Source organism: Micromys minutus (assembly GCF_963924665.1).
Source record: "Micromys minutus genome assembly, chromosome: 5".
Classification (NCBI taxonomy): domain Eukaryota; kingdom Metazoa; phylum Chordata; class Mammalia; order Rodentia; family Muridae; genus Micromys; species Micromys minutus.
In genome coordinates, this window is record NC_137974.1 from 88559530 (window position 1) to 88584750 (window position 25221).

At 47.1% G+C, this 25221-nt stretch overlaps 1 protein-coding gene across 1 annotated transcript in view; it reads right to left on the bottom strand.

Moving 5' to 3' along the window:
- Positions 1-527: 527 nt before the first annotated feature.
- The window catches only part of JCAD (junctional cadherin 5 associated), a 36757-nt gene continuing 12063 nt past the window's right edge, over positions 528-25221 (bottom strand). Inside the window, exons 2-4 of the mRNA XM_080917172.1 lie at positions 24138-24468; positions 7169-10818; positions 528-3157 (exon numbers count right to left, since the gene is read on the bottom strand). Coding sequence (XP_080773298.1) covers positions 3123-3157; positions 7169-10818; positions 24138-24412 — 3960 coding nt within the window. The 5' untranslated portion in view covers positions 24413-24468 and the 3' untranslated portion in view covers positions 528-3122. The remainder of the gene's footprint in view (positions 3158-7168; positions 10819-24137; positions 24469-25221) is intronic.

Here is a 25221-nt window from a genome sequence, read left to right on the forward strand (position 1 = left end):
AAGGGGCTGTGGTCTGAATTTATGGTCTTGAGCCCACCATTATTAACAAAACATACATATTAGGGGCCAGTCTTCCTATGGTGGTATTTGATTGATCCAATCCACATTCTGGGACAAGGCCGGCTCGCTATTCAGACTCGTCAAAGGCCATTTGGAATGTGTCTCTTAGAGCCTGTTCTGAGCCAAACTCTCTTCTAGCACATGTGCAGTCTAAAACAAAGCAGAAAGAAAATGGAGCCATAGCTACAGCAGCTTCAACACTACCCACCCTCCAACTTCAGCTGATCCAACACCACAATTGTTCACAAGACCCCTGCTGTCCTGTCATTCTGGAGGAGCTGTTGGGCTGACAATAGTGTATTATCTAATAATTTCAAATGAACAATAAGTTCAAAGTGGATAAACACACTCTGGGAGCCATGGGGTGGTTTATGCCTTTGCTGCTATTGATCCTTCTGTGGGTTTCAACTCTGAGACCCTAAATCCACTGTCCCAGTAAGGGAGACACAATGCCAAGGGGGTGATGCACATTCAGGGTCTTTATTAATAAAGGAAATAAGTGTTTATAATTATAGAAATGCTTCTGATGGTCCCTTCCAGGGGCTGGCTGCATCCTTAGAGGGTTCCCGGAGCTTACAGAAACATAACTGAATATGTAAGTATATATAAGAATAAGTAAGACACCTCATTTACAGTCCTTCAGGAAACTTCCCCAAAGAGGACAAAGAAACTATTTCCCCGTCATGTCTGTAAATTCCAAAACAACCACAGGCACAATTCTTCCTACACTTTTTAGTTCAAACAATCAAAATTAGGACTTTTAATTTTACAAACTCCAAATTATTGAATACCAACATGTGTAGTGAGAGAAATAATTACAAACACAGAATATGGAAAACTTCTTCTACCAAAAGTCATGGGCATACATGGAATTTATATAGGGAATGGTGGTTGGTATTGACCTTAAGACCTCAACAAAATGATTTTTGGTCGGATATACATTACCTAGGAATATGAAAAGTTACAGGTCAAAATTTCAAGTTTCTAAGGCTAACATTACCACTTCCAAAAGATTTGCTTATGAGCTCGGATATGGAAAAATTAGGGTTAAATTACAATGTTCACCGTGTGACTGAGCAGCTAGAAGGAAGTATGATGTGATTTCAAACAAGACAAAATGGAAGCACAGCTTGTTTCAGACTGAGATACATAAGGCACAACAGTTTTCCTTCAGGATCCATCTCTTCGTCTTTAGATGGTATCGGGCTAGTTGACGAGAGTCAGTACAGCATGAGTGTGTACACAGTACACAGTCGTGCACTGGGTCTTTACGTGTGTCACATGCACATGGCTGCTTTCACTTTCTTTTAAGGAGGGAAGTGCAGCCCCACAAAGACCAGTTTAGTTTAGCCTTCACTTGCCCCTAGCAGATGGTTCAACCATCAACCTGCTTGCCCACTGACCCAGGGAAATCTGCACCTCTTCCCATGAGAGCCAAGCTCTGGACAGGGCCGACCGTGAGAGACAGGTGCAAACCAAGGCTGCAGATGTGTGCACCTGGGGAGGTGTGTCGGGACTACTTGGACTCTGCTTTGTGTAGTCCAGTCAGTGCACGTGGGGTTCTCAGGAAATACAATGATATGGTGCACAAAAGAGACTGGGAAAGTCCTGTTTGAGCTTAGGATCAGAGGACTGACCAGCCATGGGCTCACACTGCAGGAATTTGGCATATCAGAAAAGAGGTTAACTAAATGTCTCAAAATATTAATAGAGAAAGGGAGGCGGAGTGTGGGGGGAAGAAAAGAGGAAAGGACAAAGAGAGAGGTAAGAGGGGAAGGAAGGGGACAAAGGTTTTGGGAAATGTTAGCTGACAAGAACACCTTCCTCAGGCAGAAGGGTGAAATGGCACAAAATGCACGAACTATGCAGGCAAATGCAATAGTGGAACCACAGGCCTCTCTATGCTTCCGTCACGGTGCATGCGCACACCAAATGCCAACTACGTACTGCTCTCAAGCACTTCTCAGAATATGCAAGATTAATTAATCAGGTTCATTCTAGACAAAAATACATGTTTCTTTAAAGGAGCAAGGTGGCAGGCAGGCGGGAGAACAGTCTCTTCCTGGGGCAGATTCCCTGCAGGAAATACCAAAAGAAAAGTATGGGGTTTGGCAAGTCCAGTGGGCACGGCTGCAAGGTGACCGTGAAGTTGTGGGCTGATTTTGAGAGTGGTATCTTCAAATGTAATCTCACAGCTCCACCTGTGCAAATTATTATGAGAGTTAATGAACATGTGATTGGCTTCTGATGAAGTTTGAGCAGGGAAAAAGGCTTTAGAGCCAAGGTGGGCCCTTTTGGGTCCCTCACACACAGAGGGATAGACTCTTAAATAAAATAGCACTTCCTTAAAAATCTGCCACCTAAGAACTGTTTATACATCATAGAAAAATAGCCATTTTATAAAAAGAAATATAGTTACTTTGTTAACATGGTCTATTTTAAACCAGCAATTATTTTCATATAAAGAATATCTAAACATTCACACAGAAGGTAGAACCTAGGGAAGACTGAGTGCAAAGCAGAGTACAGCACGTTTGCCTCCATGCCAGGCGGGTCACCTTGTGGGGAGGTTACAGCGAGCGTTACTCACACTGCCGAGGGTTTGGTAATAAAAACAGGTCGTGTGTACTCACTCACTCACACTCCCCTCACACTGTAAGTGTCCACACTCCTAGGCTGTGCTCCCAAATATGACCAAGGGCTGAAGAGAAGCAGCAGGAAATGGATGAGATCAGGATACAATCGAAACCATCCACTGCTTCTGTGTCTGACTTTTCACCTAACACCACATTTACACCAAGCTGTTTGCCAGCTTGGCCTAATCCACTGGAAGAGAACTGATGTAAATACTCTGTTCTAATACAGGAATTACATGTCTACAATACAGAGACAGATGTGTCAGCAGATCACCGCTTTATCTTTAACAATTCTGTAGGGATGGCAGGCAAAGGAGGAGTCAGGACGCTGCAGACTCCAGTTCCCAGCTTCAGCCTGAGCAAGACAGGTGGGTCCACCAGAGAACACTCCACTAGCCGAGGCAGTGGGGACTCTGCCAGCAGACATCACACTCTCTCCACTCGACTGGGATCGTAGGAATCTGCAAACAAGAAAAATGAAAGGTCAGGAGGGCATTCACATGCCAAGTTATGTTTAATCTTCAGGCTACAAGTAAAGTAGAGAACAAAGCTTATGTTTTGCTACAAAACAAAATGTATGGAAAACTGATTTTTAGACACTTCAGCCAACTTATTTCACTAAGGAATCAGAGATGACAGCTGGAATGTTTTCAAGGAACAGGCACCATCATTACCAAATACAGACAGGTAAAGCTAAGCTAGTCAGTATACTGAGAGACCTTCCTGATTCTCAACGTACAATATAAATAATAATAAACACAATGACTCTTAACTAGCTGAATTGCCTAATGCCAATTCTTTTTGTTTTCTTTGTATGTGTGAGTGTGTGTGAGTGTGTGTGTGTGTGTGTGTGTGTGTGTGTGTGTGCAAGGTGAGACCAGAGACTGATGGTAGATACTGGATATCTTCCTCAACTGCTTTCACATTGTTCTTAATTTTTTCCGTGTGACCACGTAGTTTCTGAGGTAAGGTTTCCTGCTGAATCTGGGGCTCACTGGTTTGTCTGATCTGACTGGCCAATGATCATCACAAATCCAGTCTTGGCTGCCTCAGCACTGAGATCACAGCATGCTGCTGTGACTGGCTTTAGGGCTGTGGAGTTTAGAGCTCAGTACCTTGTACTTCTATATACCTCCCCTCAATCCAATGACAGCATCTTCAAGAACAAATTCCTCCCTCTGAGGCATGGGGGACCTGTATTGTCATGTGCATGGCTGGCAAGAATACCTTTCCTGTCTCCAGCCACTACCAGCCAACATGCAGGACCAGGACCCGTTGCTCAAACTGAGCCCAGATGACCTGAATTCTGAAATGGAGTACCATAGAAAGGGACAACAATCCCAAGCTGCCATTGGGATGGAAATGTACGTTGCTGAGATGGACAGTCTGACTCTTGGAGCCCTGGAGACTGAGGAACAAACAGAAATATAACTATTATAAAATCCAGCAACCTCACTACCAGGAAAGGCAGTTGGGTCTCTGTACATCCAGGCACGCTGCACTGTTTATGTCAAGAGGGAGAACAACCCAAGTGTCTGCCAACAGATGAGCGAGGAAAGAAATGTTCTTTCTATACACAAATGTCTGCATGGTGAGCCACCATTCAGCATCAAAAAGGAACACTCGTCATTCACAGAGACACAGGTGACACTGCTAAACTATGAGCACAACACTGGAATGTCACATGTGGGCTTGTTTTTAGGTCACACCTGTAGTAACAGAGTGTAGGATGGAACTTCTAGGAGCTGAGCGTTGGGGCAGAGAGGAGACAATGAAAAGAGTCCAGAGCTACTGTAAGGTGAACTCATGCCTTGAGGTTAGTACTCACAGGGGAATTAGTTAATAGAGCACATGAGCACTTGAACTCTGCCAAGAGGCTGGAGCTGATGGATCTGTTAATTAGCGTGATTGTCATACTTAGCATGTAATATATGGCCACTCAAAGATCATGTGCATCCTAAAGATAGTAGTATCTTACTCACTTACTATGAAAACCTCAATGAGGACAGAAAAAAGTAACAGCAAATCTTACCATAGCCTAGAAGATGAATTTTAAAAATTGGGATGGTATAATTTCATAGAAGACAATGATCTGAAATGCACCTGGGAAATGACACTGTATGATGGGTATCTATCTCATCTCCTGCAGCCTAAGGGCTCACCATGCGCCGCTCCAGCTGGCTGGCACAGACCTGGATGTTAGGCACTGTGATGGTGAAAGCTAAGATTGTGCTGGGAGCACTGTGCAGGAGCAACAGCAGGAGGGGCAGGGCTGACACTCAGGGGTGCCTCTGAGCCTGCTCACTGATGGACTGATTGCCCCAGGCCCACCTGGCTAAAGGAAGTAGAGTTCCTATGACTTAACACCTCCTGATACTGTCCTCAGCAACAACCCATGTGACCACACAAGAGGACAGTTACCGCTCAGTGCTGTACTTGGGCTCAAAGTAAGCTGCTTCTTGTGTGCTGAAGATACGGTGGAGGGTCGGTAATGGAGGAGACTGATATACTCCAAACAGACAGAGGACAGACTAAGCCTCAGACCACACAGGCACCTGGAATTAAACAGTGCCAGATTTGCTGGAGACAACACCACATAATGTCCCTTAGTCCCAAGACCCAAAACTGAAGCTAAGGACCCAAATACAAGGAGCCATGGGAAGAACTCTTTAGAACACTGGATCTGTCATGACCCCTCTAGGGGTTGAATGACCCCTCTCACAGGGGTTGCCTAAGACCATCCAGCGTATCAGATAGTGAATTATGATTCATAATGGTAGCAAAATTACAGCTGTAAGTAGCAATGAAATAAGCTTATGGTTGAGGATTACTACAATATGAAGACTGCACTAAAGGGAGGAAGCATCAGGAAGGTTGTAAGCCACTACTCTACAACAGTCAGTTCTTCAGTTCATAGACAGGTAGATCCAACGAAACTAGTCTAAGCCATATAATGTTATTTAAAATTTTCTGGTAAGTACATTAAAACAAATTGAAAAGAAAAGGTGGAGTTATCTTTAATAATATACTTTATTTCACCAAATATATACAAAATATATTCACTAATATGTTCAGAATATTATCACTTCAACATGTAACATTTAAATGTAAAATTATTAAGATATTTCGGACTTTTTGTACTGAGACTTCAAAACCTGGGTGTGAATTTTATACCTATACAACTATCTGCCACTTCAGTTTCGGGGGGGCTCTGACGCCCTCCCCCTGGCCCCTAAGGTACTGCATGGATGCACTACACAAAGCAAACATGTGGAGAAAACACCCACACTCATAAAATAAAAATGCATGTGGATGAGTTGGGAAATGGGAAGGACCTGGGAGGAGTTGGGGGAGGGGAAATGAATCAGAATGTATCGCATGAAAAATATCTTAAAAAAAAAAAAAAAAAAAAACCTGGGTGTGGTGGTACACACTTTTAATCCCAGCAGAGGAAGGCAGAGGAAGATGGCTCTCCATAAGCAGCCTGGACCACATTCTCAAAAAATTAAAAATAAAAACAATAAAGTTAGCAAAAAACAATCATCAGGGTCATTTGGAAGGATGTCTATTATTTTGGAAGAGAACCAGATTAGAAATGTTCTGCCTCCATCATGAGCCTCTGGGCTGCCACAGACATGTCTGCAGCACATTCCGAGGCCTGAGCTTCCGAGGCCTGAGAAGTTGTTTATAAGGATAATTCTGTATCATTCATATACATGACACAATGTTGATTCTTAATTGAGAAAGCTTAACTAAGAAAGCTGGGTACTGATTTGAATATGACTTTACTTTTTAAATGTATTCATTATTCTTGTGCACGTGTGAAACTCCACAACTCTGTAGACTGCATTCACTCCTATGACCTTTACCCAAGTCTCAGAGATGGGGCTCAGTCACCAAACTTGCACAGCAAGTGCCCTGACCTGCTGGCAACCTCTCCAGACCCTCTTTTAAAATGGTTAATTGATGACATCTTGCTATGTAGCCCTGGCTGGCCTTCAAGGTCTTCCTGTGCCAGACTCCTAAGTAAAATGGCAAGTGTGCACCATCACACCTGCATGAAAGATTGTTCTATACAAGTGTGCACCACCACCTCTGCATGAAAGATTGTTCTACACAAGTGTGCACTACCACCCCTGCATGAAAGATTGTTCTATACAAGTGTGCACCACCACACCTGCATGAAAGATTGTTCTATACAAGTGTGCACCACCACCCCTGCATGAAAGATTGTTCTATACAAGTGTGCACTACCACCCCTGCATGAAAGATTGTTCTATACATGTGTGCACCACTATGCCTGCATGAAAGATTGTTCTATACAAGTGTGCACCACCACACATGCATGAAGGATCATGCTATGAAACTGTTGCCATTATTGGGGTGAGGATATCCATGTGCTAGTCATTCTTCTGATGACCACACAACTCCAAACTGACACCAAACTCCTGCCCTCCAGCCCAACTCCTTACCTGCACACCACAGGTCCTGGTCTGACATCTTCTTCCTTGCCACTTCAGGGTGTCCATTTTCATTTTGAGAGACAGAGGGCAGGTGCCCTGCTTGCCAGGACTGGTCTTTACCACTCTGGGAAGTAAGGCCTTCTGACAGCCAGGCTGGATTCTTGATGCCCGGTAAGGTGTCGGGCTCCTCCGTGGAGTCTTCACTCTTGGAGCTTAGACACCTCATCTGAGACAAGGAGTTTACCTCCCTCATTCTTAGCAAGCGAACTGAGTCGGCCCTCTTTGGGGGTGAAACCAGTTTTTCTTGTAAGCTCTCAATCACTTTGGAAGGGTTTCTGAGCCTTTTTTCAGGGCCCACCACATCTGTGGACTTTTCCATGAAATGGAACAGAGTGGACTTGAAGGGTGGTTTCGCCTCCTCATCCTTTTTCTCAGGCTCAGTACTGGTGGCCTGGCTTGTTGGGAACCCATCCACATCTGAGCATACAGAAGCCTGGGGGGCCCTTTCTCCTACAAAAAGGGGACTCTCAGTCCAACCACACTTCCTTCTGCCATAGAAGGCATCAGCAGACACTGTGGGGCCCCCTGGTGGAGCCACGATGGGTGATGAGTCCTCTTTGGATGAACTTGGGCTGCAGGCACTTGCTTTAGGCTCAGGGAGCTGGCTCTGTTCTGTTCTCCTGGCACCTGGCAGAAGGGACTCCACGGCCACCTCGATGCCCAGGATCCTCTCTGCCCTTTCCTGCAGAGACTCAGTTGGAAGGACTTCCATGGTGCTCCCTAAACCCAGACACTCTGATTTATAGGCACTCTGCTCTAAAGACCGAAAGTCTGCTGTGGAGAGGCCTTGATATTTGTCAGCAAGGGGCTGCAGGACACAGGGTAGGACCTCTGAGTTCCCACCACTGTCCACCTTTGAGGGAGTATCTCTGCCCAGCCGCACAGACCCTAAAGCATTGCTGACTTTGGTGAGTTCTTGACTTCCTCTCGGCTCTGCCAGACAGGACAAAGGGGCTGCTTTTGTGTCAGCAGGTGCAATCCTGCCCACAGGCATTGGGCTGATGTCTCGCTCACACATCCCATTCAAAACCTCCTGGCTGTTCTGCTCTGCAGCCAGGCTTCCATCTGCCCAGTGGACTGGAACACCTCTGCTGTCTTCCTCCTGTGATGGGCCCAGGGACTGTGGATAGGCACATGGGTGCCCAGGTTTTGGTTCCTCACTCCAGTTCTGTGACTCATTACGTCTTCCTTCCAGGGACCCTGTGTCCTCCAGTGCCAGCTCTGCAGGCTGCTCTTCTGTTCGAGTTTCCTGGTGGCCCCTGGTCTTGGCTCTGGAGTCAGCACAGTCCTCTGGCTGCTCTGCTTCACTGTCCTCACTACTGCCCCCGCTGCTGGCACCATGGCTTTCTTCCTCTTCCTGAAGCTCCTTGTTAAAACTTTCTAACTGACTTATCAGATCCCAGGGTCGCCGGCTAACTGGTTTCAAGAGAAACTGACCAAAGAGTTGTGTACTATTGCATTGGCCTGTTGTGGATTCTCCCTTCACCACCTCTGGCTTGGGTACAGGGCTGGCACTAGGAAGCTGGCCAGAGGCCCCTTTGGGCATAGATGCCTGGTTTGTGGTTGAGGAAGTCCTTGAGAAAGCACTGTTTCGAGATGGGCTGAGGGACATTTGCCCTTGGAGGTGAGGCTTCTGATTTGGGTCACTGGATGCTAAGGCCTCATGCAGATATACTTCAGAGGCAGTGGTATCTGAACATGCTGGGGCCAATGCTGCAGTGCTGGCCTTTCCTGGATGTGTGGCAGGGAGGAGCTGTGAGCTTTTGGAGTCTTCAGGGAAACTGGTTTGGGTCTGCTGATCTCTATACTGGTGTCCTGGCCATGAGCGGAAAGCCTGGAGTTCTCTGGGTTTGATGAGATGGAGGATTCTGGGGTCATCAGTTTGGCCATCTTCTGACTCCCCCAGACCTGTTCTTCTCCAAGCCATGTTTCCCATGAGGGCTTGCAGCTCCAGGTCGGTGGAGGACATGCTCAGCAGACTCTGCTCCTCCAGGGCTGGAGCCTGACCCAGCCCATGGGGCGTATCAGCTCCCAGCTTTAAGTTATTGTTGTTTGTATCTGTATCTGGCACAAGTGACTCGGATTTAACTGGGATGGAAACCAAACAAAATATGGTCGCATTACTTTTCTTCTTTGAACTTTTCTTGCTCTGAATCCCAGCTTCAAACTTTCTGAGCTTAGTGTAGGTTTTGCAGGTACCCTCACTCTGTGGCTGTGGGGAAGACACATGGCTTTCGGCCTTGCTGTCTCTCACATCAGTTGTTAATCCTCTCATGACATGATGCTCTGTTTGGCCAGGGAAGCCTCTTGGTTCAGTGCCCATGGGGAACTGGCCCTGCAGCCACCGGGGACTGGAATGGGTGAAGGCTGAGCCCCGCTCGCCCACTGGTGGGGGTGTTGGGCCACATGGTGCCGAAAGAGCATCATCATACTGTCTTTTCCCAAGAGCTGGTTCCTGGGTAGTGATGAAGCCAGAGTTATAGGATGTGTTATCGAGCTTTGCCTCTTCGTAGAACTCTGGGGGCTGAGCTAGTTTGATATGTCGGATCCGTGGATCATCAAATGGAATGTACTGAATAGAACCCCCATGGGTGGCAACAGAATAGGGATGTGGAGGAAGACCTTGAGGAGGAGAGCCAGGCATTACATCATAGAGATCCCTAGCTGTAAGATAGCCAGAAGAGAGTGGACAGCTGGCCTCAGGTTTCTTAGGTAGTTGCTGCTGCTGACTCTGGCTGCTGCTCACAGGCTTGGGCACGGGATCTTCAAGGTAGGGGTTTGGAATGTGCTGAGGGGGTGACTGGTATGAAGGTGGAGGCACATACACCGGGGGCTCTAAGCCAGCATCTGGCATTCCCAACTCATGGCTGGGATCCTTACTTCTTGTTGGGTAGGAGCCACGTGGGTCCCTGTGCTGGTAGTCCTGAGATCCACCTTCTCCCCTGGGCTGTGAGTGAGAGCCATAACATGGAGTCTTAAGGGGTTTCCCAAACTTTGGCCTGGGAAAAGGGCCCGAGGAACTAGCCTTCTCAAGGTTCCTTGTGGGTTCCAAAGGTGGTGGGCAGCTGGGAGGGTATGGTGGCACTTTTGGGACACCTGTTACGTGACCATCGTGTAGCGGAACAGGAATTTCTGTGAAATTCAGGCTTTTAGGAGAAAGAGCTCGGGGCAATGACTGGGATTTACTTCTGTTCTGAGATGTCGGCATGTGCTCTCCCTGAACAAACTGGTACAGATCCTCCAACCTTCCCTGGGACCTTGTCTGTCCATCGCCATCGGGTGCCTGCCTCCCTAACCTCCTCGGCTGCCTCCAGCTCTCCAAGCTCACATCCTGCCATCTAGCAGGAGTCGGCATTCTTAGCTCTTCTTCCCAAACAGCGTTCTTCATCACATGCTCTGTCCTTCCCGCAACTTCCCACGGACTCTCTCTCACGTGGATGGGCAGACTGTGAGCCTGCGCCATTCCTCTGACCTCCAGTTCTTTCCGGTCTCTGGGACACAGGGAGCCACTGCCCTCCTGCCTTCCTCTGCTCCAGTAGATGTGGTCTCTACCACTTTGGGGCTGAGAGGACCATGCTAAGGAGGGTTGATTTAGAAGCCTGCAAAACAGAAAGGCAGATGTTATGTAAGACAAACATACCCTCATCTGCTTCAGTGCTCAAGGTCACTGGGTTACCACCTTTGAAAAACTGATCCTGGTGTGGTTTGGATAAGAAGGCCTCCATAGGCTCATATAACTGAAGGCTTAGCACCAGGGACTGGCACTGTTTGAAAGAATTAAAAGGACCAGGAGCTGCAGCCATGGGGGAGGGAGTGTGTCACTAGGATGGCCTTTGAGGTTTCAAAAGTCTGTGACTAGCTCAGAGGCTGTCTGTCTCTGTCTCTGTCTGTCTCTCTGCCTAAGGATTAGGAATGTGGTTTCCAGCTACTGCTCCAATGCCAGCCTGCTGCCATGCTCCCCACCACAATGATAATGGACTAACCCTCTGAAACTGTAACCCAGCCCCTGATTGAATGCTTTCTCTCACTAGAGTCACGGTGTTTCTTCACAGCAATAAAACAGTGACTAAGACAGTTCCCAACTGTCAACTAGAAAGAAAACAAGTCCCACCAGTCATAGTTGGAAGACAACCTGTTTATTGTCATCAAGAGTCAAGTGACAGCAGCAGGCTATCCACAGAACACCAGAGATGCTAGCTATGCTAGAGTGGACACAAACCTAACAGCTTCAAAACATCTGAATTAAAAGAGCACCCTGGAGGAGGAATGTTCTCTCTCTCCAGCTGTGGGAGCACCACAGGCCAGGCATGGCCCAGACCAACTGAGCAACCTGAGAGTCTGATCTTCAAAGCAATGCATTGAAGCACAGGCCAGAATCACCATGGGGCCAGGCACCCATGAGGCACGGTGCTGGTAGTCCTGTCAGTGCAACTGCATAGGGTACCATATTATACCTGGGTGACATTCCCACAGGGTGATGCTACTCCCAGTCTTGGGAACTTAAATTGCTGGAAACCATACATCTGAATCTAGGAGATTTTAAAATCCTAATGCTGAGAAGTATCTATGTGTTAGAATATGGGACCTTGGGGTGACCTGGTACCAGAACCTGCAGGCTTTCTCTGCTATCGAGAATAACCACACAGGCATGTTAGACAGCCACGCCCCACTGATCAACCATGTTAGACAGCCATGCCCCTCTAAACAACCATGTTGTGGTCAGTGGCATACTGTATATATTGACAATGGCTTGAAAAATGACAATAGAGTAGAAAACTCCACCAGTGCTTTTGCAGACACTATACAATGCTACACTGATACTATGTGCAAGTCATATGTTTGTGGTACTTACTGCCCGAGTCACATAAAGGCACAGCAGGTACAATTATCTAGACATGACATGTGTAATAAGTGAGAATGTTTATTTATTCACTAGATCGTTAAAGGGTGGTTGTGGTTGGCTGCAATATGCTGGGGGCAGCCTCCACGTTTTGCATTATCTGACTTCTTGGCTCCACAGAGGCAACTTTCTCTACTACCTGACAGATTTGTACAATTCCAAAATAAAACAACATGTCTCTCAGAATATGGCTCACCTTTGAGTGGCACAAGTCTGCATGCAGATTATTAAGACTCACCATGTGAAAGCTCAGATTTGGTGGATCTGGTTTAGACCAAGGAATCTACATGTTTAACTAATACGTCAGGGGATTTTTTTCCTCCCCGCACTCTGTGTGTGTATGTGTGTGTGTGTGTGTGTGTGTGTGTGTGTGTGTGTGTGTGTGTGCACGTATACAGGGGTTAAGGTTGATGTTGGAAACCATCCCCATTGCTCTCCCAGTCACTCCCCCAGGCATGGTCTCCCAAGCAAGCCCAGAGCTTGCAGGCATGGCTCAATTTGCTAGCCAGCTAGGTCTACGTATCCCCACTCTCAGCCTTTGAAGGCCGAATTACAAGCAGTTCACCACAGCCACGTGGCATTTCCTTGTGCTGGGAACCTGAACTCTTGTTTCTCAAGCTTGCAGGGCAAACGCTTTAACTGCTGAGCCACCTCCTCACCCTTCCCAGGAGATTCTTAGTCTCAGATAAAACTTCTACATGGGGAAGTTTTCACAGCATGTGAGTCTCTTTTGAAGTCTTAAAAAAAAAAAACAAACAAAAAACAAAAAAAAAAAAAAAAAAAAAAAAAAACCCTGCCAGTGGGGGTACAGAGATTGTCTGTGGTTAAGAGAACTTGTTGCTCTTGGAGAGAACCTAGTTCAGTTCTCAGCATCCACGTGGTAGATTACAGCTGTCTGTAACTCTGGGTCCAGAGGATCTGAGGCCCTTTTCTGGCCTTTGTGAGTACCTGTACGTGGTGTACATACATACAATCAGGCCTCCCACATACATAGAAACAAATAAACACCCTCAAATCCAAAATTATCACTGCCCAGGGCCCACTTCCAGATGTGTGGATTTGATTGGGTTATGGAGGAGTCCAACATCATTGTATTTCAGATCTTCCCAAGCGACTCCAGGGTGCACACAGGAGATTAGATCACCACTTTAAAGCAAGTGAAGAGCATTGGGCAGCACTGCTGTGCTAAGCACAGGTATTCAGATGCTCCCCACAAAAGACCGGGGCTGGACACAGCACAGAAAAGCTACTCCCTGCAAGATGCTCTGGGAAGTCAGCTGTGCCGATCAGCCAAACAGGAGAGTGTTTTCACTCTAATGTCACTGATTTTAAAGCATAAGTTACAAAATAAAAATATATTCCTTGTTGAAATTAATGTTGGAAGAACACATACAAGGACCAAACCCAGGTACCACTAGCCACTGTCCAGAGGCTGTGTGAGGACCTGGAGCTGCCCAGGCATCTTATCCTGTGCAGCTCGCTCTCGGGAGCTACACGGGGTCAAGCCAGCAGGTGGCTGCCTGCCATGCTCATCATGTGATTTAACAATGACATTTATCAGACAGTCACACTATTAATGAGTTACCTCAAACTTTACCAACACTACTGTCTTCTTTGGTAGGTAAGAGAACCATGACACAGAATGATTAATCGGCTTTCCCAAATTATAACAACATTTGTAAAAATCTGGAAAAGAAATTCACCAAAGAAAGGAAAGCAGAAAGCCCAATCCACTTTCCACTTTAAGTTATTATTAGAGTTTTTGCTATATTTGGTTTTCATTATTAATTTGTTGATACAAGGTCTTCCTCCCAAGTGCTGGAGCTGCAGGCACAAACCACCAAGTCCATGACCACTGCATTTTATTTCCCCCATTTTAAGATAAATTCCCTGCAGCATTCAATTGTGATGGATAAATGGTAAGCCAGTAATATACATATGATCTGACCAGTGTCAACTGTTTATGTGGATTCTGCTCTAACACACTTTGAGGAATGCTTAGTCCACTAACACCTGATGTAAGTAGCCTTAGCTCACTGATAATAAAATTTAACAAAAGGAATGAGTAGACCATGGGAGATGCTTTAAACCCACCCTAGATAAGCCACCCCAATTTAAAGTCCCACCAGGTATGTGGAACACAGATGGTCTTGCAGAACTGTTTCAGCTTGGCTGAGAATTGTTTTTTCCTCTGAAGATAAGTGAAATTAATTTCTCATTATTTTAATTTACATTGTTTTGATTACTGGTAATGGCCTACCCCCGCCACAGTCATGTGCTCCCCGACCATTAGTCGTGGAGGTATAGCAGAGTGAAGCCCATGAGGGTGTGGGGTGGGGTGAGGGACTCAAAAGCCACCATTCCTGCTGACTACAGCACATGAGCACATAAAGGTCTGGGAATGGATTGTGCAGAACACAGCTGCTACGCAAGGAGTCCTTGGTAAAGCTGGATGTGCTAGTCTTCCTGGGAGTGACTTATCTGCCTCAAAGGGCAGAGTCAGTGTCCAAATAACTGACAAAGCAGCTATTGTTTGCACAATTTGGCCATTTTGGGAGATCAAGGGTGTCTCACTGCAAGGCCCACATGCTTCTGCATTTGCTGCCTAGTGTAGGCTGTCAATCTTTTCACTGCTTTCTAAACTGTATTCTTCACACTAGTTTGGCAGATCACTGCCTGGCTTGGGTTCTACCAGGACTCATTTCTGGAAGCCATTGCTAGTGGTCTCCTTGAAAGCCCCCTGCCCATGCCTGTGAGCCAGCTGGGTAGTTCTAGAAACTGCAGGAGACAGCTGATGATGCTGGCTGGCTGGTGGCAAACTGTTGTAGTAGAGCACCCTCCGCAGGGCATGACGCTCCTTGCAACAGTCACAGACTGAGCTGGGATGGAGCAGAAAGGGACAAGCATGACTGTGGCCCTGCAGCAGACACAGCCATCTGCCTTCTGAAGTTCCTGACAGGGAGGGGCTCCATCTCCCTCCATGTCCCTCCTCAGTCATAGGGTGGCTCTGGCTTTGTGATGAGCATGCCTTGCGCTTAGAGAGAGGCTGAGACCTCAAGACACTGCTTGTACATGCCCATGCCACGGCCATGATCAAACAAGAGGGTGTTGGACCCACTGGAGCTTAATAAATATGGCTGCCAGGAACAGACTCAGGTCTCAGGTAAGACATGACTACAGAGTGAGGTCCTGCCTCAAAACCAAGTAAGTCTCGATGCTTGCTGCCAAGCCTCAGTTTGATTCCACCACATGGTGGAAATAGAGATCCAACTCCTGAAAATTGTACTCTACTCCTCTCTCTCTCTCTCTCTCTCTCTCTCTCTCTCTCTCTCTCTCACACACACACACACACACACACACACACACACACACACACACGTCCAAATGTATCAGTTGTTTTGCAACTGTCTACTTTGAACTTAGCCTCAGCCAGGCCATGACAGGCATCAAGACCACCCAGGGAATGTTCTGTACTATCTCCTTCAGACAAATCACCAAATGCATCTTCTATACCAGCTTTGAGACAACTACCTTACACCACACATATCAAGTGCTACCTCAAATGGCTTCAAAGCTACAAGGATGTTCACTAATGCTTTTGAAAAAAACAAGGTGAGATCAATTTTTTCTTTAAAAAAATAAAAAAACTAAAGATTCAACACAGAAATGTTTACAATGGATTCTGCATAACCTGTCGGGTACACTGACATGGGCTGGGAGAAAGATAAGGTGATAAAGTCAGTGTGCTCAGATGACACCATCCATGCACACACTGAAAGGGCTGGTGAGAAGACACAACAGGGCTATGTGAGCCCCAAAGGGTGGCGGAGGGGACAGAGTGAGCCTCTCTGATAGTCCCACATTATCATGGGCCAGAGTGATGAAGCCAACAGCATCGCTGGGAAATAGTGAAAATACAAACATTTGAAAAACAACAAGTCTAAAGGAAATTGGCAGACTTACTCCTGGGTTCTGCAAGGTAATTAAGAGGAGAATTAGGAGGAGTCTGCGTTCTTCATGTGACTCCTTTTCACTGGAAGAAAGACTGTTTGTTCTTTTTCTCCACCCCGCTGTGTTCTGTTGTATGTAGGATCAAACCTATGGCCTTACACATGCATGGTACCACTGAGCAAAGCCACAGCCTGTCCTTTGGAATGTCATTCTGTGACTGTATATGTATATGGATATGTACATATCACAGTGCATGTGTAAACATCAAGGGACAATTTGTGGGAGTCAGTTTTTTCCCCTCTCCCATGTATTTTCCTGGAATTAAACTTGGGTCAGCAGGCTTGGTGGCTCTTACCCTTTACCCACTGTGTCACCTTGCTGGGGCACACTGTCTTCTCTTTACAAGTAAGTCTAAAAAGCTAGGAAAATGGTCCAGCATCTGAGTTAAAGCACTTGCTGAATGCTGGTGAAAACCAGGGTTACATATATAAATGCAGGGTTAGGGTGGCAGCCTGCCTGTAACTCCACTGGGAGGGAGGCAGAGACAAGAGATCCACAGGGTAAGCTGGTTATCTAGACTAGAAAATCTGGGTTCAGAGACCTGCATATACATACATATACACCCTCACTCAATGCTCCCAACATACATACATACATGCATGCATACACACATACATACATGCACACATGTAGCTATGCATACACATGCATACATATGCACACATATGGAAACACATATATGCACACATATAGACAGGCATGCACACACATAGACATGCATACACCCACATACATGTACACACACAGACATGCACACATCCCACACACATAAGCTAATAACAAAAGGTAAATCACTTAGAATGGAGGTAGTATTTTAATGGCTGTCACATGCTCTGATAGGATTATCTGTCTCAGTGCATTCCAGGGTCATTATGACTGACTCATGACCATCTGGTACACAGGATGTAGGTGAGCTTTAGCAGATGAGTGCTGCCTTGCAGACTGGCCTGGAATATTCTGTGCAAAGGGAAACATGAGCACTGTGGTCCCCTCTCTGACCATATCATGACCCCAGGTCCAGCCAATTGTCCTTTCATGTGGAGATCAGGGTGGGGAGGTGTGATGGTTTGAATATGCTTGGCCTAGGGAGTGGCACAATTTGGAGGTGTGTTACTGTGGGCATGGGCTTTAATACCCCAGTCCTAGATGCTATGTGAGCCTACACGGTGAAGGGTCAGAACTGGCAGGCAGTTCTCTGGCTTCCACTCACATGCCAGGACACACCCCACTACCACAGCATAAATAAGTGGCCTTTATATGTAAAAAGATAGAGAATCGGTAGGGAGGGTAGGCATACAGGACTGAGAGGCAATAAAAGAAAAACAGTGTGAGTAGCAGGTAGGTGGCCACCCTGGCTGGCAGCTGACACACAGAGTGGGCTTCAGTGTGTATGAATCATGTCTGCCATCTTGCAGAAACACACTTCCTGAGAGTGTTCCTAAGAGAAGAGAGCCTGTCCCACATGTCCCCCACCTCGGAGTCATGTCAGATATTTAAAGGAGCCCACTCATCTTACAGATTAAATGGCAGGGGCATGTTGATTATGGTGTCGTGAGAGGGAAGGGAACACATTATGGACTTTCTTATTCCAGAAGCAGTCATCCCTGGAGGAGTGTGCTGGGGCTCCTGTGCCCACAGGATTGCCAATGGCACACCACTTCTTGTGGGAATTAATTCCAGAGACAACCCAGCAGAGACATCTTTTCAGGGAGAGAGGGGCAACAGAGCACTGGCTCCTCAGCCACATCAGCAGGAACCTAATGGCAGATTCCGTTTCCTCTTTGGAAGTGGCCTTTCATATCTGGTGCTGGTAGCAGCACCCAAAGTAATATGTACTGGCCCCTTTTTGACTTCAGGAGGGTGACCAGATACCAGGAGTGTGAGCCTTCTGCCCTGGCTGACAAAGGACGGCATGGGTTTTAAGTGCACACCTGCTCAATCCTTAACCTCCCTCCTTACTTCTGGGAGCTCAGAGTGGGGAGATCAGGTGAAATAATGCAAAATGTTTCACATAGTACCTAACAGAGAATAATGTTTCAGCTGTTACTACCCAGATTATGATAAAGTTGTGGTGGGCAGGTAATGTCCACACCCTTTCTTCTTATCCTAGGGGAAAGAGGCAAGCTCGAGGAAAGGGGAAGTCAGAATTCAGTCAGGAGGTGATGGCTATTTTAGTACACGTTTTCTTTTTTCTAGGTTGTACAACAGCAGGAACTGATGATCCAGCTGAGTGTCAGAGCAAGATGCTGCCCTGCCCAGCACAGCTGGTCGCTAAGGAAGAAGCTACACCCGTTTCCACAGGACAATAGAGAGCAGACCCTGTGTTTGGTTTATTAAAACAAAACAGGAAGGACAAGCACCCACCCATCTGTTCTCATGTAAATGCAACAGGTAAGGCAGACCGTTCTGGAGGGTCCCTCTTCCTCTAATAGGAATTAGTAGTTTTTACCAAGTCAAACTTTCTTGAGCAGTACAGTTTACTCAGTGCCACTGAAGACATGAAAGACCGCTCAAGCTTCTCACTTCCACCAAATTTCAACCACCGTGCCCTCCCTCCCTCAGCCGCTGTGGAGGTGGGTGTTCCCTCTCTCCAACCCCCTGTTCTTTAGGGCTAAGCTCACAGCAGGCAGAGCACAGAGGAAGTGTGCACAGAGCACAGGATCAGAGAGGATCATTGCACAGAGACTTTAGGGCTATGACGACTCTAGAAGCCACCTGTGGCCACTGCCCAGCTGCATGTCACCAAGTTTTCTTTGTTCCTCCTAAAGAACAGTCCTCCTGAGGGCAAAGCAGTGGTGCAAGAGCTACTCAGCTCTTGCTTAGTGCCTCCTCTCCCCCGCACCTCACCGCATCCCCTCATCCCCTGCAGACTGTCCAGTGGCATTTCCTACCTCTCAGTCTTAGCCAGGTCTCCAGCTAAGACAATCCTCCTTATGGACATGGACTAAGCCTCTTAGTGAAGCTGTGGCTGCCAAAACATAGGAAGGTCTCTGGAAGTCCTTCCTTGCCACTATGTTTCTGCAAGACACTGGTCCAAGGATTTAACCACCACCACTACCACCAACAACCACTACCCACCACCCCCCTTGAGCAAATTCTGCAGCAAAAGGTAATGTGGCTGCGTGAGCAGGGGATACTGAGGACAGAGATGCTTCCCCAGAAAATGAACAAGTGCCTTGGAGGAGAGGGCAGGAGAACCGTGGGGCTTTGCTAGCATTAGAGCATGATAGCTTAGCATTGTCCCCTGGAAGAAGGCCAACATATGCACCCTGTGCTGAGAAAATGAAGCAAGCCCAAAAGATAAAGTGTCTGGGCTTAGAATTTTGGAAAGAGAAAGAGAGACACAGAAACTGGTGATAAACTTAAGCATTCTAAAGAAAACTATTATAAGTAGGGTATGATTTGAGAGAAGTTAAAAAAAAAAAAAAAAAAAAAAAAAGAACTGTTTACAATACCCAGTAGCACCATTGAGAATGAATGTTTATCCACCTGGTATAAACCACCCAGGACGAGAGTCTAGAGCCACCACATCAGAGGCTCCCTCAGTGGCTCAGTCTCTAATTAGTCATGCTGCTGCTGCTGCTGCTGCTGGATAATCACAAGTTAGCCTCGTAGTAACTGATGAAGGGAGGAAGGAAGTGGGAGGTGGGGGGAAGGAGGGAAGGGGAAGAAAGGAAGAAAAAAAGCAAAATCAGAATTCCCTGGGTGAAGCAGAGCAGAGCCTATTGTGATGTGCTGTTCAGATTCAAACCTCTGCGTTGTTAAGTTATTTGCAGCTTACAGCTTCCTCTGATTATACTATTCCACAGGAAACACATTAAGGAAACCCGTGAAGACTGATAACAGCCCTCACATATTTTAATGGGCACTAAGGATTGACCTCACTGGAAGCATGCAGCTTCTTCCACGGTGTCCCACCCATCTCGCTGTGTGCGAAAATGCATGGGTGTGCTCATGCATATATGTGCTGGGGTGTGTGTGTGTGTGTGTGTGTGTGTGTGTGTGTGTGTGTGATGCTCCTGTGTTCTCGTGCTTGTGTGCTCATGAATGTGTGTACTGTAGTTGTGCCCACACATATGTGCTACTGAATGTATGTGATGCTTGGGGTGTGGCCTGTGGGTTTTCTGTTCTGTTTAAGTGACTTTCAGTGAAGTCTGATGGTCACCGGGGAAGAGGGCACCTCAACTGAGGAATTGTTTCCATCAGATTGCCCTATGGGCATGCTTGTGTTGCATTTTTTGTTGTTGTTTTTTTTTGATTGTTGACTGATGTAAGAAGGACTAGCCCAGTGTGGGTTGTGCTGCCCTTGAGCCTTGAAGAGGTGGGCCTGGGCTATATAAGAAAGTAGCTGAGTATAGGCTTGGAAGTGAGCCCAAGCAGTTGTCTGTGGCCTCTGCCCTGACTCCCTCCAATGATATAAGATGTAATAAATCCTTTTCTCCCAAGGCTGTTTTCTGTCATGGTGTTGTATCACACAGCAACAGACACATACCAGGACAACCATCATGGAAGAGAATAGTACAGTCACCAGGAGCCTATGTATGGGGCTTACTGTCCAGTGGCACTGTCCCACTGTACATATGCAGAAAGGGCTGCCCAGCAAAGAGAGTTATTATACAAAACCAAGAGCCAGGGCTACCCACAAGGAGAGACAAGGAGAATAATTCCTCCGGTAAGGTTATATAACCTTATGAGGTATAGGCTAGCTAGCAGACCAGATTGCTGGGGCATCTTGAAGGTTATACTTACTTCAGGCTCTGGCTCAATTGCTCTGTGCTCTATCCAACAGGATGAGAACAAACTGTGCCAAACGCTTTCACTGCCATGGACCTGCATCTTGACTTCACACCAGTCCCACCATGTTGTATATTGTGCTCTCTGGACTGTGATACAAAATAAACCCTTCCTCGAGCTGCATTGTGATTGGGGAGAGGACGGTGGCCACTTCAGCTGCCTAGCTGGAAGGCCAATCCTCCTCTTCTTTCTTACCAGGAAAGCTACCCCTGCCAGCCTGGGGGCAGGCAAGACCCTCGCCTGTCCCAGATGAGCCTGCCATGTAGAATACTTAGTACTTGCACAAATGCCCGGGCATCGGGATAAACATTGATGAGGTGAAAGTGCCGTAATAGGGCTGCCGATTAGCAGATATGGTATTGACCTTTGGGACAAGGAATCCAGAGGATGAGAGGACATGCTAGAGAATTCAGGGACAGAGGAGTTACCATGGGGCAGACCTGCAGAAGTGCTGCTGAGAAGGCAGGGTCCCCTGCTGGACACAGGAGAGCCTGGAGAGTAGACAGGGAGACGGTTGTGACCAAGCAAGGCCAGGGCCCTGGTGGCCTGAAAGGCAGGCTGGTGAGGCATGGAGACAGCTGCAGGTGGTGCTGTGAAGCCAGGGTTGTCATCATGGCAAGAGAGCCAGGCTGGGCCCTAGGGAGTGGTCACACAGTGGGGGCCTACAGCCTATTTTCTGTGCTGTCCAGCCTAGAAGCGAAGTCCCAGACACAGAGCTTCAGAAAGCAAGTTCTCTCCAGTCACTAATTTAGATAAACTGTGCACTTGTGTGAATTGACTCTTTGGCCTCATCTTTGCCACTTGAGCATAAAAGCTTTTTAGCAAGTTCACACATTCCTTCACCTCTGTTTCCCAAACTGTTAATCGTCCCTGTCTTGGCTGCTCAGTATCACTTGATCTAACAGCAGTGTGAGCTCTGGGCAATATCTTCAAAATTAGGAAACAAGTACCTTGTATGTTTGCTAATTATGTCTAAAGAAGCCCTGGGCTGATGTCTCAGTTGAATGCCAAGCTGTAGGCAACTCTTCCTTGCATCAATGTGGAACTGAACAATGTTCACAGAAGAGCAGGACTGTGTACATTATCTAATGGAGGTATAAGCATGCATCCCTTCAGTGCCTACTGACAGGAACGGACCCAGCCATGCCTTCACAAGGGGGTAGAGGACGGGGGGGGGGGGGGGTTGTGTGAAGAGAGTCCAGCACTTGGCAGCTGGAGGAAAAGCTCACAGGCTGAGGTCTCTCACACTGGAAGTGTGACCAGGACCTTCACTGATGCAGGGTGGCAGCCACAGATACCTAGCTTCTAGGTTCCCTCCATAGCCACCCAGAGTAGACCTTGCCAAGCCACCAATACTCTCTGGTCATCCTGCTCTTCCTTTATGAAACATCGCTGCCCTGCCTATGTCGCTACAAACAGGCAAAATAAAACAGGCTGGCCTCAGGACTTTCTCTCACCTTTCTGAGAATGGTAGCTAGCTACTGAGGGCCTAACTCAACATCTGGGGACCATTGTAGATCAGACCTTAGCCAGAAGGAAAGTCACTAGAGGAGCTTTGTGATTTTCCCAGTCTCCTCATAGCTTGGAGTTGAACATCCTGAGTCCCATGTGTCCTGCAGACCTGGAGACCAGCCCAGCAGAGGCTACTGTTGGGACAGTACCAGCTACAAGGCCACAGATGTGCTTGTCAAGGGGCCAAAGGCCAGGAGCTAGTGGAGCATTATTTAGTCATCCAGATGCAGGATTCATAAGTGCTTGGTTTCATCTTTAGGTTGAACTGTTTGAGTTGTTCACTACTGGCACTGGCTTATTTCCTCCCAGAGCAACATCTTCTTGATGGGGAAACAGTTCTCCTCCTCTCCCACTTCCCATACCCTGCCTCCTAGTTTCAAGTATCTTGGCTACCAAAGGAAGAAAGTGCCCTTCCAGGTCATCCAGGAATACAGGGATTTCTGCACACACGTGTGCATTCTCTCTTTCTACTCTACAAGGCACCGGCTCCATCCAAAAGCTACTATTGACTTTCCAGGTTAAATAGTGAATCCCGGAAACACACATGGAAACACGCCAGTGTGACACACAGCTGGTCACACAGCCAGTGATCCGATCACTTCACTCACGGCACGGGGAGGCTGCTTGCATGAGACTGTGCCTACTGGCATAGGGCTGGGGAAGGGGAATCTTGTGGGTCTCAGGAGTTTGCGCCTATACAAGAGAAGGGTCAAAGGGGTTCTCTCAATCAAAGAAGCACTGTGTATACAGTTCAAAATCTGTAGAAACCACAGAAAAAACAGGAGTCCAGGCCAATCTTGGTGCCTTGTGATCGGAGCTCAGAGAAAGACAGATGCAGCACCCAAACAGAAAGAAGGTGAGACAGGAGAAAATCAAACCCACATTTGCCAGGTAGCAAAGTTCTTGGAAAGCTCAACCAACTTGCCTATAAGTTCTGACTCTGCCTCTGTATACTTTTACTGCCCCAAGATGAGCACAGTGTGACGAAGGGACGGCATTGGTTTTCCTGAACGAAAACTGCCTGGGAAAGTTTCAGGATTCCTTTGCATGGTGGCTGAAATTCCTGTTCTTATTAGCATTGTCCTACCAACTCATCCCCTTGTCTTTCATAAGGAGACCCCTGCACAGGTATAGTTGTGTTCAGATGGGACAACCACACAGAGACAACACAGGTACAAAGGCAAGATGGGTCAAAAGCCACCTGTGAACATGTAAACAGAGGGAGCATGTGCTTCTTTCCAACTTCCCAAACTACCCATTTCTGAAGTACATCATACTTGCGTGTCGGGGTGGGCATGAATGAGCTCTATAAAGCTCCAGGATGCTTCCTACATGGCTGAGCACTTTATAAGAGAAGAAAGTCAGAGCCAGAAGACGATGTGCTTGCCTCGGTGGAAAATGTTTTTGGGAGTGCAGGTCTGCTACACAGCTAGCTCCGTGCTGACTACCTCCAGAACTCAGATCCTAAATACAGCCCAAGCAACATTCATACCCATCTTTGACCTCTCTTTCTCTCTCTCCCAACACAGCCAAACAGGAAGAATTGATCTACTTACATATAACCCAACATCAACTCCCACGTCAGCCCAACCAAACCAAACCAAACCAAACCAACCAAACCAACCAAACCAAACCAAACCAAACCAACCAAAACAAACCAAAACCAACAAAATAAAACCGCTGGGCCAACTTGAAGCTTACCCTGCCTCAGGAGTTCTAGAAGTGCTTTGGTGCTCCCCGTGGCCTCTTGGCTTGCTGCTGCGTTTTTCAGAGTTGCTTACGTGTCCTGTCCCTAGGGATGTCCTATTGTGGGCATGGGCTGTAGAGCCATCCTTGTACCCATTCAATAGGCCTTGACCAGCTTGGGGTCCCGTCCTTCTTGACCTGCATCGCTCTGATTTGTCCTCACGTGGTGCTGGAGCATCTCGGGCTGGTTTGTATCCATGAGAAATCAGGAGGTCTTCCACACTATACATGATGCAGCGTCATCAAACCTCGTGAGCTTGAACCATCATGGTGGCAGGACCCATCACTGAAAGGACAACAAAGAGCTGCGTTTATGGACAGTCCCTTACCTGTGCCAAGTAGACACCACCCTCCCCATCATCCACACGGAAATGATACCATGTACTTGCTGTACAGCCCAATACCATCCTTCCAGAAGAGGCCAGCAGAGTGCAACACGGTGCCACAGGAAGTTCTGGCACATCTGCAGACTTCACTCTCTGGTGCCAGTTGGCAAAGGCAGGAGATGTTCAAGGCTTGCCAGGAATAGATGTCTAGACCTTGTTTGAAAAAGATGGGATGCTACTATGTAGCTTAGGTTCACCTTGAGAATCCTCCTGCCTCTGGTTTTCAAGCACTGGAACCACAGGCATGTGCTACCAGACCAGCTTGGGTCCATGTGAAACTTGTGATTCAAATCATTCCCCAGTGATTCAGTACAGTTTTCCATCTCTCATCCAAGGTTGGCCACAGACAAATTTGGCCTGAAGACCAGTGAACCTAAAGGCTTACTTACCCTATGTTAATGACTAGACCAGTGGTTCTCACCTTCCTAATGCTGAGACTCTTTAATATAGCTCCTCATGTTGTGGTGACCCCAAGCATCAAATTATTTTTTTTGCTATTCCATAACTATAATTTTGCTACTGTTATGGATTATAATGTAAATATATGTTTTATGATGGTCTTAGGAAAGTCCTGTGAAAGGGTTATTCAACCCCCAAAAGGGTTACAGCCCACAGGTTGAGAACCACTGAACTAACGGCAAGAAGACCAGAGA